This window comes from Cryptotermes secundus, unplaced genomic scaffold (assembly GCF_002891405.2).
Source record: "Cryptotermes secundus unplaced genomic scaffold, Csec_1.0 scaffold1076, whole genome shotgun sequence".
NCBI classification, from domain to species: domain Eukaryota; kingdom Metazoa; phylum Arthropoda; class Insecta; order Blattodea; family Kalotermitidae; genus Cryptotermes; species Cryptotermes secundus.
In genome coordinates, this window is record NW_019732383.1 from 479096 (window position 1) to 495152 (window position 16057).

The 16057-nt window shown below is 39.0% G+C and overlaps 1 protein-coding gene across 6 annotated transcripts in view; it reads left to right on the top strand.

Annotated features, from left to right (window-relative positions):
* The window catches only part of LOC111867690 (protein slit-like), a 19835-nt gene extending 5393 nt beyond the window's left edge, over positions 1–14442 (top strand). The window contains exons 2-5 of one of the 6 annotated variants that reach the window (XM_033752773.1): positions 166–264; positions 8446–8597; positions 11521–11604; positions 13533–14442. In XM_033752773.1, coding sequence (XP_033608664.1) covers positions 11552–11604; positions 13533–14349 — 870 coding nt within the window. In that variant the 5' untranslated portion in view covers positions 166–264; positions 8446–8597; positions 11521–11551 and the 3' untranslated portion in view covers positions 14350–14442. Of the gene's footprint in view, positions 1–165; positions 265–3036; positions 4944–8445; positions 8598–11520; positions 11605–13532 lie in introns of those variants that run through there. The other 5 variants (XM_033752775.1, XM_033752774.1, XM_033752776.1 and 2 more) reach the window with 5 other exon arrangements.
* The last annotated feature ends 1615 nt before the right edge of the window (positions 14443–16057 follow it).

The window sequence follows — 16057 nt, forward strand, 5'->3', positions numbered from 1 at the left end:
GGTTATTATGAAGAATTCCGTCTTCTGGGATGTGGCGTCGTATACAACTTGTGTAATCGGTTCACACAAGATCTACACGGCGCCACATCCCAGAAGACGGAATTCTTATTTTTAAGTAGTTTATAAGATCGGAATATATACAGATATGAAAAATTACCTTCATAGGTTTAGCTGATTGAACCCTGGAACAACGTACACAAAGACTGACTACCTTGGACATGGGCATCTGAGGGTATGTTTCCTGGAAATGATCGTAACTGAGAGGTACGTAAAATTTTGTCTCAAAATACTCGTAATATGCGAATTGGAAGAATCTGAGTCAGTATAGGGTTGTTATATTCATGTAAGAGACAATGTAACCGGCCAACACACTCGAGCTTGAGGTCTTTTCCATCGCGTACGGCGTGCATTCACGTAGTACAGGTAACGTAAATAAGCCTGATTTCATTTGCAGCCTAATACAGCAAAACACTTTTTACACTTACAGAAACCAGTAGATACTGAAATGAATACACTGTTTGGAATTTGAGGCTTTCACGACGGTGACTATGAAGAAAGCAGTCTTCTGGGAATTGGAACCGTGTATATNCGTCGGTTAACACCACATATACACGGTGCCAAATCCCAGAAGACTGCTTTCTTCGAATACACTGTTGTCCGGGAGAACATTCTCGTCAAAAAACTGTAATACTATATTTTATCTTAATAAGCAACAGGCAGTTCAGGTAACGACATTAAGATAAATGAATAAACAATTACAACTGATCGTCTCCGCGCACTGGCTTGGCGAGGTTGCGTCCACATTTCTCAAGCCCAAATCTTTGTTACTTTGAAAACATACACGTATATCATCTTCATTAAGTGGGTACACAAGCAGATCGAAAAGACAAAGTTAAGGAAAAGGTAATATTGTCCCTGTCCTTAACTAATTAAGCACTATTTCATAAAGGCGTATGGGGAGTGGATGTATCTTTTTTCCTTGGCACTACAGCCCCAGTGGGCCTAGGCCTACCTCCATGAACTTCTCCGTTCACTTCGGTTTTTCTAGATCTTACACATACGGTAGGACTCCTTGGGCGGGCGATCAGCTCGTCGCAAGGCCTCTACCTGTACACAAACACAGAAAAATGCACACAAACATCCATGCCCTGAGTGGGATTCGAACCCACGATCCCGGCTTCCGAGCGAGCGAAGACAGTGCATGCCTTAGACCGCTCGGCTACCGTGACCGGCGGAGTGGATGTATACATCCATAATTTGTTGATCTCGACACTAGTTGGAGGTTAGTGGTTAGCTTCACACTCCGGCAGCTTTACCCCTCGGGAAAGAGCCCCCGGTACCCATTGGATAGGAAATTGGGTGGGCACCAGAGCCTGTCTGAACGACGCGGAGAAGAGAAAATTCTTGACTCTACCGCGACTCCGACCACTCAGTAGTTCAGCCCGTAGCCAGTCGCTATACCGACTGAGCCAGTAATGCTCACTAGGGATAAATTGATCAAATTGAAACAAGTTATACAGGTTAAACACAAGAGTAGGATGGATGACAGAATTATAGTGGAGAAGACTAAGGCTAGGGCAAATCGCATAAAGAGAAGAGTAGGTCAACCCAGACATGCAGCATGCAGACTCCCGCCTTTCCGCACCCCTTCAAGGTCGCAGGAGAACCAAGAAGATTCCAACAAATGGAATATAATAATAATAATAATAATAATAATAATAATAATAATAATAATAATAATAATAATAATAAAAGAGGAAGGTGGGAAAAATTAGTATGAGAAGCATGAGAAGTCAGGAATCATCTATATTCAATCTTAAAATATCGTTCGAAACCAAAGAACCAACAGGAGGCGCCAGACAAAGTAGAAGACGGTATTGGTTGCCTATAGAGAAGATCCGGGTTGCTGAGACAGCGAGCGGCTAACTTCTTTCGTGATTATCGGTAACAATGTCAGAAATGAATTTATATTTATTTGGCTGGTTGGAGTCTTATATGGTGACATCGTCCTAGTTTATTCCATGGTCTTACACGAACACTTGCTGGGAGATGTCAGGTTTTCCCATTGTTTGTTTAGAGATTAGGATTCTTTTCCTTTTCGTTTAACTCCAAGGAAAAGAGATAAAGAGAGAGACACTCTCCGAATTTTTAGAATTTTATGTTTTAAATCTGAAAACCCATAAAATCCAGATTTCTCGCCATATTACTGCAGTAAGATACATGGAATTCTTAAAATTATGTTCCTTATATATTCATATATATCTACATTAAACTGGGTTTCTATAATATTATCAGGTCTTTGGGTGACTAAAGACGGTGTCCGGAATGGCAACTGGATTTTTTGGATACTTACAAGTCGTAATTGTTACTGATTTTCACACTACAAAGTACTCCGTGTTACTCTCTTCAGTCTATCTCCATTAGTCTTCACGGTTTTATGAGTATAACACAGAAACTATAAAAGTCTCCATAAATCACTCCCAATACCACTGCACTATAGCATATATAAAGTCTTCAAATCACATGTTAAATCTTCACAGGCTGACTTCTTGTTCTCTTCTCTACTCCTCCGGCTTACTGTTATCCTCTTCTTTGAGTGCTTCTGTCCCTGCTACTCACTCGTAACTGCCTTGAACGAATTCTGTCACTCTTATTTATATAGCCGCGGAATGGACATGGACCCACAGTAAGCATATCACGTGATCGCTATCCAGCCAGTATATTGGCGCGTCAGTCGGATCTACAGAAAGCACAGCTTTCTCTATTGTTGCGTGTTGGACCGCGTTTACAGAGCTGTTGCCTGGCAACACGTTGATCAAATCAGTTATATTTCATTTATATTTGGTAGACGTAAAGGCGAAGACCTGACTCTGAATAATATGAAGATTTGAAGACAGTAACATCCGACTTCATGTTACCAAATGAAAATATATTATACATTGCTTAACTTCATAATTTACTCTAGTAATTACAATGACATGAAAAACATTTGATCATCGTTTTCACCAAGTATAAACAGTTGGGTTTTTATTTCAGGACCATGGATTTTAAATGGTTGTGGAAATGTGCCATACTCTTTGGTGTCTTGAAGTCTACTGCTGCATGCAACGTTCTTTCGCTCTTTAAGTCTTGCACCCACTCTCAAGATTACAAAATATTCAACTGTACAAACGTTAGAGTGGGGTCCTTCAAAATGAAATATATCCCAGCTCAGTCGAAAGAAATCCAGCGACTGATTCTTGTAAACACTCAACTTGAAATGTTAGAAGCAGACGTGTTTGACTCTGTGCCAAACTTATTGTACCTCAACATGAGTATTAATTTACTCAGAAAACTGGATTACAACTTATTCAGCAATCTGAAAGAGTTAAGGATCCTGGATCTCACAAACAATAAATTAAATTCCTTACATGATGAACGGCTTTTTAGATCACAAATAAAACTTTCACAACTTCTACTAGCGAATAATGAACTCACAACGCTTGACATCAGCGTGTTAAGACCACTTACTTCTATAAATTTGCTCGCTTTGACAGGAAATCCATTTAACTGTAACTGTCAGCTAAGACTCGTAATAATCTGGTGTGGAAATAGGGGTTTGGACACAGACGCTACTTGCGAATACCCCAGTAAGTACAGAGGATACTCGTGGTCAGTTACTAATTCATCTGAAATGTGCATAGTAACAGACGCTACAAACACAGTTAACCTGAGCGAATTCATGCCAACAACAGAATGGAATTCTGGAGAAACTACAGCAGATGAATGGAATGGTGGGACATCAATGGCAGTGCAAATTATATACGTGTGTGTTGTGGTGTTGCTACTATGCGTTGCTGCGTTTATTCTAGCGTATTGTTGGAGGAAATTCAAATATTCCACCGGGAATGTGGTTACAGGAGATCCTGTAAAACATGAGACTAATTTAAGTGAAGAATATTATTATACCGAAATTGATCTTTCTCAAAATATGATACCTACTTCCCCTCCACCAGATCTTCCGAAACGTCTGTCAACAAATAAAGTCAGTAGCAAAGGAGAGAGACAGAGAAGTAACGAGACAGAAGTTTATAATTACGCGGAATATAAATTAGAGCACTCAGATACTGTCACAACATCAAGTCCTGGGAAATGTTCGAAAAATTCTGAACTACCGCCAGAAAATATTTCACACACCGCAGGACACCTGGGTACTGACATGCTGCATAGGAACACTTTATATATACAAGAGTAATCATTATTGGTGTCGACGTCCATAATTACGGATATTATCAACCTAATTTAATTTTCACAATTAATTTTTCGAATGATAATATTAATGTGTCTTTTAGGAAATTTTGTTTTCATGTATTTAATTAAATTAAAATGACTCATGTTAGTCACAAGTTCATTTACTAGGATTAAATTTTGTAATACATGTTTAAATTTTCTTTCATTATTTTTCTTATTGTTTTCTTAATATCGTCAAAATGCCTAAAAATAAATACGTCTTCCAAAACGTAAGCATAAATGTATGAGTTATTGTTTATAAAGAATCTGTTGTAACATAATTTAGGAAACATTTTTCTGGATACGTGCGGACCCTGTTTTGGTAAGTGAATTCCAGACGACAGAAGCATTTTCAGCTTCCTTCTGATTAGGCTACTGCAAAGCACCAACAGACTGTCTAAGGAAGAAAAGGAGAAAGTAATAACTTACATTAGGCAAAACAACTTTATGGTATGGAATTAGGCAAAACAACTTTATAGTATGGAATTAGACAAAACAACTTTATAGTATGGAATTAGGCAAAACAACTTTATAGTATGGAATAATAAATAATCAACTTGTTGATGAAAGAACAGTTTGGAGTCAAGAAAAATACCATGATATTTAACGAGATCTGTAGGCAAAATACTGGAGTTATAAAGGACACGGCTAAAGGTCAGAAAATAATAATTGAAAAGACGACAAAATTATAATACAGTTTTGCTGGAAATGATAATTAAAGCTAATATAATACTGAATCTATGAAGATAATTTATACAGTAATTGAAATTAAATAATGATGAAGTCAATAATAATTCAATTCAAATCACTTCAATTCAATCCTTTATTATTTATGTGCTGAGCCAACAGCCGCAAGGCCAATTACAGACACAGCACAGTGTAGATAAAAGTAGTTATATACTGGACAAACACAACATAAAGTCAAAGACTAATTAAAGATAAACACTGGAGGAAAAGCACAATAATAATAATTACAATAACAATAACAACAATAATAATAATTCAATTCTTGTTTATGAACATGCAGACTTAACAGCCCAGAGGTCATTTACAAAGTTAGCACGAGTACTTAGAAAGAACTAGCAAAAAACTCATGAATGAGTCACAAAATGAGGCAGGTTATATAATTCAATTCAACTCAATTAATTTCCTTTATTTAATTGCTTGCCAACAGCAAGTGACGTACAACACGCGAGCATTGAATGTATACATAACAAAAGCTAGACTAAGGCTAGAACTGGAACTTGACTAATAATAATAATTCAATTCTTGTTTATTAACATTCAATTCTATGAACAATCAAAGTTATTCAATTCAATTCTTGTCTATTAACGTGAAAACTTAACTGCCTCGCTGCCAGTTACAAAGTTAGCACAAGTACACAGAAAGAAACAACATAAAACTTACAAACAAAATATAAAATAAAGCAGTTTATATAAAAATAATAATTAAATTAAATTCCTTACTACTTATATAGCAAGTCAGCAGCTACGACGACAATTATAGGCACAGCACAGTGCAGATAATGCTAATCACATTAAGAACAAACACAACATAAAGACAAGAGAAGAATTACAGGCAAGAACTGGAGAAAGAAACACATTAATGCAGAAAAGTAAACAAAAAAGAACAGGGATGAAGAGAAATACACAAAGGACATAATAAGTCAGAACTACATAAGAAAAGAACATTAAGGATATGAACGAATATTATTAACATTTTTAGGTAGACGATTATGAGATATAATATGATTGAGAGAAACCGCTCCGATTGCAAATATGTTGAGATCTTTACCGACCACCTTGACAGCATAGACGAACCGGAGAGAAGGACAGTGTTTACTAGCGGGACAAACATTGAGCGTTGAAAAGTCCATTACATTGCGAACAGGAACATTTAGACTGATATTCTCCAAGAGGGAAACGCAGGATTTAAGACCGCGATAGGCTCAGCAAAAAAAAAAATAAATAAATAAATACCGCCAAGGTTATATATCCTTTTACGTAAAGAATGTAGACTCAATTTCTCGAATGCGAAGGTATAACTATAAGGAAAATGAAGGGAAAATCCATAGAAATGGAAATAAATTTCTGCCGGATGCGTTCGGCAGACGCGATAGAATTCCAAACTACCGAGGAACATTCCAACTTGGACCTGACTAAATTAAAGTATAGCATATATAAACAGTTCAGGGAAGAAAATCCTAAGGTTATGGAGCAAATAAGGCCTAACAGCTTTATGCATTCAGAAAATATGAAATCAAAATAATAGTGAAAATGTAATTTTGAATCAAAAATAAACACCTAGGTCCTTAATACTGCTGATGCGTGTAATGGCAGCATGACAAAGCTAATACTAGTAACTCAGGACATTTGCCTTCTTGGAGTATTATCCAACACTCATTTTAGCAATATTAAGTCTCATGGAGTTAGTAGCGGAATTAATGTTAGATCATAGTAAGGGGCAATCATGTGGAGAGTTAAATTTTGAGACCATCAGCAAAGATTAAAAATTTACAGTGGTTACATCGGCCATTAATAAATACGTTGAAAAGAAAGGGCCCCAGACCAGGGGCTCGCGGCACGACGGAAGTTAATACGAGTAATAATAATTGTAAAAGTAACACTATCTATATTCTATCAGATAGTCAAGCTGCAATCGAAGTACTTGGCACACACCAAATCACTTCAAAATTGGTTTGGGATTGCCACCAATCCCTCATACAACTGGCAAGACATAACAGAGTTCAGCTGATATGGGTGCCAGGCAGGATCTGAGAAACCGTTCATAGGACCTGCACCAGTTTGCGGCATCTCAGTTGGAGTTGCCAAGAAAGCGGTCAGAGACTGGACTAACAGAAATCACAAAGAAAACACTGGGAATCCATAACTGGGCTCAAACAGGCAAACGGATTTATATCAGGATCCTCTGTCAAAAGAACGAGGGACCTGTTACAATTAAACAGAGTTCAGCTAAGATGGGTGGTAGGGTTACTTACTGGATACCGCCACCTAAAAGGGCATCTTTTAAAACTGGGACTGACAGAGGACCCAACTTGTGAGAGGTGCCTACCAGGAGATGAATCAGCCACAAACATCTTATGTGATTGTGAGGCCATAGCTTACTTAAGATATCGTCACCTGGGTCAATTCTTCATGGAACCAAGTGACTTTTATGACGCCCCCATAAATACAGTTCTACATTTCATTCGAAGTGTAGGATTAATAAAGTGTTAATCCAAAGTGGAAGGACAAAGATCATTGAAGGTCGAAGTGCGAGGGCCGGTTTTTATGGCTCACCCCTCATACTCATACTCAACACTAGTAATAATTCCATTAAAGTTCAAAGTTATCATTAAGAGGNCTTAAGATATCGTCACCTGGGTCAATTCTTCATGGAACCAAGTGACTTTTATGACGCCCCCATAAATACAGTTCTACATTTCATTCGAAGTGTAGGATTAATAAAGTGTTAATCCAAAGTGGAAGGACAAAGATCATTGAAGGTCGAAGTGCGAGGGCCGGTTTTTATGGCTCACCCCTCATACTCATACTCAACACTAGTAATAATTCCATTAAAGTTCAAAGTTATCATTAAGAGGAGAGAAAAGTAAAATTAACACATTTGCAGCACAGTGAAATATAATAATAATAAATGTTAATCCTGAGAATTAATGGATATTCTTGANCAGTTCTACATTTCATTCGAAGTGTAGGATTAATAAAGTGTTAATCCAAAGTGGAAGGACAAAGATCATTGAAGGTCGAAGTGCGAGGGCCGGTTTTTATGGCTCACCCCTCATACTCATACTCAACACTAGTAATAATTCCATTAAAGTTCAAAGTTATCATTAAGAGGAGAGAAAAGTAAAATTAACACATTTGCAGCACAGTGAAATATAATAATAATAAATGTTAATCCTGAGAATTAATGGATATTCTTGACGTGAAATTGTATGGTAAATGTGTGAGTGTTTGTCTGTGTATGTCTCTGTGGAGATTGAAATCTCCGTCATTCAGTTGAGCTATGACTGATTTGGATTAAAAATAATTTTAGAAGAACATATTTATTATTTGTGAAGATTGTATCTGTATGATATCTAGAAGAGGATGGGTGATATTAAATTAAAGCTGGCCTAAGATAACGGTTATGGCGCATTTGTTTACTCTGCGGTAGGAAATCCGTTGACGTCAGCAGAGTCTAAACTGGCTGAACCTCTGGGATGTGGGATACGTGACGCGGCAAACTCAAGAATGTGCTTCTCGATAAAGGACATCACTGTATCAGGACCTGAAGACGAGTGTGCTATAAATTCGGAAGTAATGTTTGTAAGTAGGATCTTACCGTTTTCTTATATTATTTGGATTACTTTGTATGGCTAAGACCGCCTCTGTGGTCTAGTGGTCAGAGTTCCTAACTACAGATCCAAAGGTTCCGGGTTCTATTCCAAGCGCTATCAGGTTTTCTGAGAAGTAATGGTTCTGCAACGTGGTCCACTAGGCCTCGTGGGGATAACTAAGGAGTTATTTCAAGGAAATATCGGCTCCTGTCTAAAAAACCGAAATTAGCGGCCGTAGGGATTCGTTGCGCTGACCACGTGACACCCTCTATCCGCAAAAGTTGGCACTACGCCGACAAGCGACGGTCGCTCGGTCGGTATAATTCGCTTGCGGACTAAAATCATTGAGTTTTCTTTTTAGTATGGGTAATGGCCGATCACAGTGGCCGCGCGGTCTAAAGCATGAACTGTCTTCTGTCGCTCTAACACTGGGATCGTGGGTTCGAATCCTACTCCAGGCATGGATGTCTGTTTGCGTTTATTCTGTATTTGTGTTGTTCTGTGTGTAGGTAGTGGTATTGTGACGGGCAAATCCCCCGCCAAAGGAGTCCTACCGACTGTCTGTAGGATTAAGGAAATGAAAAAGGGGCCAATGTCAAACAAAAGGACTGTAGAGCCATATGGGTAATTTATATTATACAGAAACGCCTTCATTTGTCAGCCACTATACAGTTGCAACGTTAGGATCTTTCAATTACTTGTACACATATATTCCATTATCAGTAAAAAGTTAATAGGCGAGAAAAGATGATTCCGAATAGCTATCTTTCGAGATATATCGTCTAGGAAATATTTTTCTCCATTCTTGTTTCACACATATTTTAGCCACATTTTGTTTCTAGCATTGCGTCCTTAATTTTAGTGACAAAATAACCTTCACCAGTATGAAATAAATTCCACTTGATACTCACACAATTCTTGGGTGCAGAACATTTTTCTATCTACTTCTTTTAAAACACAATTCATCTCTCTTTATTTCTCATGAAAGATACCACTTCTCACAGCCATACACATAACCAGCAAAATTTTGAGGTATATGAAACATCAGTGTTATGGAAAACAGACGATATTATAACAATGTAACGGATTTGATCAACGCGTTGCCAGGCAACAACTCTCCAAACACGGTCCAACACGTAACAATAAAGGAAGCTGTGTTTTCTGTAAATCCAAAAGACGCGCTGATAGACTGGCTGGATAGCGATCACGTGATAATTGTTTACTGTTGGTCCGCGTCTGTGCCTCCGCTATATAAGTAGCAGAATTTCCAAGATGGAGACAATATCGGCAGAAGCACGCGAACAATCAAGCAAGCAGTAAGCTCAAGGAGTAGAGAAGAGCACAAGATGTCAGTCTGTGAAGATTTAACGTATGATTTGAAGAATTTATGTGCGCTGTAGTGCAGTGATATTGGGAGTGTGTCAATTAGGGAGTGCAGTACAGTTCAGTGCAGTTGAGAGTACAAAGACGAGAATGGAGCATATCCTTAGTGAATTGTGAAGACTAGTTGAGTACGGATTAGGACAGAGGAGTACAGAGTGATTGAGGACGAAGTAGCAAGAAGATTTCATAATGATTTGAAGTGCTAGTTGCTGTGTTGATATCCGTTGCCAGAAGACGACTAGTGACGACTGGGAATCCTAATATGTGTGCAACGATGAACGGAAATTGTGTAAATCAGCGATAGCGCTGCATTAATTGTACAGAATTATTCGTAAGTCCGTTAAACATTTTTAAATAAATAAACTACGCAACGGATACGAAATTTTATTACACTGAAATAGAGATAACCTCACCACGTTTTTTTTCACATAGTTCACAGATGCTCGGTGTGTCCACTTTTTCTGATATGACAGACATCTATGCGATAATCCATTTCGTCCCACAATCGTGTCAGCACATCGCGGTTGACCAGAGCCACAGCAGCGGTGATACGGTTGCGATGATCCATGAGATTAGCAGGCAATTGACGCTTTAAAAGAGACATGCAGAGATTCGTTCTCTATTGGCGTAAGAATTACCACGATCCAATGCATAGTTTATTTTTGTTGTGAATTTCTAAAATGTTTCACGGACTTATGAATAACCCTGTAATTAAGAGAGTGTGTAACCGAAGTGCCAATAAATCCAATCATCCGACCTATAACCCGTTACTTTCGTCACGAGTATCTCCATACACGTGACAATACTTATTCTTACATGAAGAATATTTTCTTTTGACTAGGTGTTAAGCAATTTTCAACACAACTTAAAAATGACTTGTGTACATCATTAATTTACACATAATTAATACCGACATACAGTAGGACGGCGAAACCAACAAGACGCTTCTCTTTTAATCTAGTCTAAAATCTCATGTATATTTATTTTTGTGTCATATTGTGACATGACGGCTGAAAGCCGGAATGGTGGAGACGGAGGAGACGTCCATTGTCAAGAAACGGGTAGGGAATCACGTTACAGTTACAACGAATGGCAACAGACGAGTCGTTGCCGGGTAGCAAGTTGTAAAACGCTTAGAAAACCAAACCGTTGCTTCGGAATTGACGCACGGTTTCCGTGGCAACGCATTAATGAAGAGCAGTAAGGGAAGCCTTGGAGGCGGTGGTCTCTGTTCAGTTCTCTGGCAGCTGATTCGTGCATTCAAGCGGTTAGAGATTAATCAGAGGTTCAGATTCAGATCAATCAGAGATTCTTCATAGAAATTCGTCAGACAGACGCGTTGTTCAGAAGGAGTTCAAGGTGTGAGCTGGTATACTTGATTGTAAATGTAAAGAATTGTCAATAAATCCAGTCATCTGATCCAGAACCCATTATTATTTGTCAGGCAACCCCTGATACGTGACAATATTTTTAAATGTTTAAATACGCATAATTTGTCAGCCATAGTTATAATATTATTTGTTTTGCAGATCTTTGTTCCCGCCAGATTAATCTTCCACTATGGAACTTCAAGCGAGCAGTTTCAACATTTCCGAAACATCCAAGAGGAAAATGTAAGTATTTATATCCATAGGCCTATAAGACATAATATCCTGCGTCTACTAATATTATCAGTTACCTATGTAAACGTACGCGGTAGCGTAGTCGGTTGAGGCACTAAGCCACAAGTCGGAAGGTCGCGGGTTCGAGTCCCGATGAGGTGCAATTTTTTTAAGCCGGCGCGTAAAGTTGACAACCTTACCGCCATCTGTGAGCCGACTGCCTAGAGAAAATGTGGGAGCCTCGACGTCTCACAACCCTGTGGGCCTCCATGGCCTGTTACAGGGAAAGCTTTACCATTACGTACGTATACAGACATTTCTTCTCCGACACACACACACACAAATACATATCCGTAAAAGCAGGCAGGATTTGCTGCTAAAGCCTCGTGAAACTGATTTCTGTTTCTGTTTCTCTACACTGTGAACTTGTGCAAAATTTTATTCAAACTCTATATTAATCTAAGCCACGGTCAGTATTTCTGAGCACCCACCAAGTAGGATCAACTTCTAACGCCCACTTAGCATCTCGGCCATGACAGCGTTAGCCTGACTTCCATGCAAATTCTGGGATAACACATTTAACTAGGCTAAGACTGCTGCCTTCGCTTGTCCTTTCCAATGTAGGATTCACTGTCTCCAGAGACGGTTCTACTCTCTATAGCTTGAACTACTGGACGTGTCCTTAAGTGAACTGCAATTAGAAAAAATAATTTTTCCGCAATTTTTCCTATACTGTTGGGTCAAGCGGTAGCGTAGTTGGTTGAGGCACTATGCTACAAGCCGGAAAATCTCTGGTTAGATTCCCGGTGGTGTCACTGGCTTTTTCAATTGACCTAATCTTTCCAGCCGCACTAGGTCCCTGTGGTTGACTTAGCTTCTAACAGAAATGAGCACCAGGAATCTTCCAGGGGGTAGAGGGCAGTCGGCGCGTAAGACTGACCTCACCGCCATCTTTTATCCTATTGTCTATCAAATGTGGGAGCCTCGATGTCTCACAAACCTAATGGGCCTCCACGGCCTGTTACAGGGATAGCTTTAACTTTTTGTTTACCTATATCGTAGGCCGCGTTAATATATACTGGTTGCTGTTTTCCTGTTTAAGAAATTTCGTCCCTAAAAGAGTTTAAACGTTACGTCACAACATCACAGTTGGCATTATTGATAAAAATAATATAAATTGACTTCTGCTAATCTTGCATGAGTCACGTGGGCCAAGACATAAGGGTATTCTGTGTAAGAAGTCCCATAGGCCAGTGTTTCCGAAACTTTATTTTATAAAGTATCGCTTAAACATATTTTCAAATTTCACCAAGCACCTACAATTTAAAACCAGATAAATTTTATTCCTGTCGCCGAAACATATTTTTGTAGACAGTGTAATCGTAATTGGTTTTTGGAAGAAGCTGTCTATGGGAAATAACCTTGTCATCGTATTAATGATTGTGCAAAAAGAATACAAAAGCAGATTGCCTGAACATAAATAAGTCAAAATTTTACCCTTAAACATGTTATACATAATTATACAGACACCAATGATGGGCGATCAATAACATTTTAAGAAGTATAAAATGTTGAATTTGAGCTTGTTTGGATAAAACCGAATTTTCAAACCTAGGTTTCAAACTGCTAAGGAAAACACTTAAATCATTTTCTGGAGACAGGCGATTTGTTAATTTAATTTTCAATAAATTCATAACCGATAAACCTTACTTCACGTAAACAGGTTGACGAGAATTGGCCGAGTTCTGTGACAGTCAGATTCCTCAGTTCTTTACAGTCAACGTTCATTTTGAGCCAGAGATCACAATTTCATGCAGTTACATGCTTCGAATCTACAGTATTGTAACACCAAAAAGCTCACAATGTTACTACTGTGACACATGCTACTTTCAAATTTTAAGAAATAACATTATTAACCAGACAAACAAATTCTCTTACAGAGCCATGGAGTTAATCTGGCTGTGCATTATGCTAGAGCTCTCAGCATCGGAAACTTCCTTCTACTCCTGCAGACGTTACTTGAAATTCAGCTTGGACTGCAGCAACATCTATCTGGGAATCCTAAAAGCCCGCCCATACACAACAGAATACACCACATTCAGTGATATACGTCTCAAAAACACGAGTCTTATGTACCTGGAAAGAAATGTATTTGACCAATTGACCAATCTCAAGTCTCTCTACATGAATGACAACCTCTTGGAGTCTCTGGATTACAGGTTATTTCAGAAACTGAAGAATCTTGTCCACCTGGATTTGAGGAACAACAAACTTCTCAGCCTTAACAGGCGACTCTTCAAATCACAAAAGAGGCTCTTGCATCTACTGTTGGCTGATAATCGACTCGTCGTCCTGGATATGAACGTGTTATCTCCACTGAAATCTCTCAAGATACTTGACTTGTCTAATAATCCATTTGTTTGCGACTGTCAACTAAAAGAGACATATCTGTGGTGTGAACGCAGGCTTCTGGAAACTAACGCCACGTGTCAGTTCCCAGCTGTTTACACTGGCTCGCCATGGAGTGTGCTGGGATTACAAAACTGCACTGAACCGACTGCGCCTGTCACTGCCAGCCAAACCGTATCATCTATAATTTTCAGCGGGAAAACAATTTTGATTAGCGGGGTTTGTGTTCTCGTCCTGTTATTGTGTGTTTGTTTGGTGGTGTCAGTATTCTGCTGGAGAAGAGTCAACGGTACCCTAGTCCGTGGTAATGAACTCTATAGTAACGTCAGCCACGTGGAAGATGGTTAGTAAATCGAACACTAAATAAAAGCAAACTCCGTGACTTTAGTTCGCAAGTGAACTATACCGACCGAGCGACCGCCGCTTGTCGGCGAAGTTCAGTGCCAATTTTAGCTGGTAGAGGGTGTCGCGACATGTACTGTCTTCTCTCGCTTGGAAACCGGGATCGTGGGTTCGAATCCCACTCAGGGCATGGATGTTTTGTTTGTGTGTGTGCATTTTTCTGTGTTTGTGTACAGGTAGAGGCCCTGCGACGAGCTGACCACCCGCCCAAGGAGTCCTACCGAAAGTGTAAGATCTAGAAAAATCGAAGTGAACGGAGAAGTTCATGGAGGTAGGCCTAGGCCCACTGGGGCTGCAGTGACAAGGGAAGAAGAAGAAGAGGGTGTCGCGTGATCAGCGCAGCGAATCCCCACGGCCGTTAATTTCGCTTTTATAGACCGGAACTGCTACTTTTTCGAATACAAGTAGCTACTCAATTATCGAACACTCCGGCAGAACCAATTTCATACTTAGAACACAATGTGAATACATCCTGTGTAACTATAAATCGGACGTCACTAGGGCAGTCCTCAGCGAAACTGTACAGAGTGACACAAGTTTTTAAGTTTTATCTCGACCCAAAAGTTGGGTGTTAATGAAAAAAAAAAAGCAAATGAGAGGAATGGACGCGATAAAAATGCATTCACTAGATTTGTTCGTGGCACACAGAATTCTGAATCATATACACATTGCAAATATTGTACAGGAAATAAGAATAACAGGCATCAAAGACACCTCACGTAATTTCTTATATACGATTAATCTTGAATATATTGTTTTTTAAATGAAATTGGTTTTTGTTCGGTAGACCATTATTAGTCGCTGGTCAAACAAGCTAGGAAATACATGCATTGGATAACAAATGTCTGATTATTTCATATGCATATAAGGGAACACAGTCCTCTGCTTTCCTTCTGTAAATATTTCAGAAGGGTTATCTATAGCCTGGGGCAAGCGGTAACGTAGTTGGTTGAGGCGCTACAAGTCGAAAGGTCGCGGTTTCGAGTCCCTATGAGGTCATTTGATTTTCTCAATTTACCTAATGCTTCCATCCGCATTATTGAGCCGGGGTCGACTCAGTCTCTAACAGAAATGAGTACCAGGAATTTTTATGGGGGTAAAGGGTGGCTGGCTCCTAATTCTGATAACCTTATCGCCATCTGTGAGCCGATTGTCTAGAAAATGTGGGAACCTCGACGTCTCACAACCCTATGGGCCTCCACTATCTGTTACAGGGACCCTTTGCCTTTACCTTTTATCTGTAACTTATAAAGGCAGTTTAAGAATCATAGCTTTATTTTATAGGAAAATTGCCTCCAAATATAAGTAAAAGTTAATCAACATTGGTTAAGTATTGTTCTAGAAAACTCATGTTTTGCTTCTTGGGCCCCTAGCGTACGTGCCATTATATTCATCAACATATTAGCTATGCAATTCTGTTTAGGGCGTCGGTCTTCAGACATTACTGAAACTTAATCCAAATTGTTAGAAAAATTATCGATAAAATCGCCACTTCTTTGGGGGTCAAACTATAGGGCTCATATCTTTTTTTTTTGGTTAGAATATTCATATTCTCTGGGCACAGGCCAGCGTTGGATAAATTCGTATATACAGAACACTAATAAAATTAGTCCATCTGTTCAGGCGCTAGCGAGGGAATATACATACTCGTAAA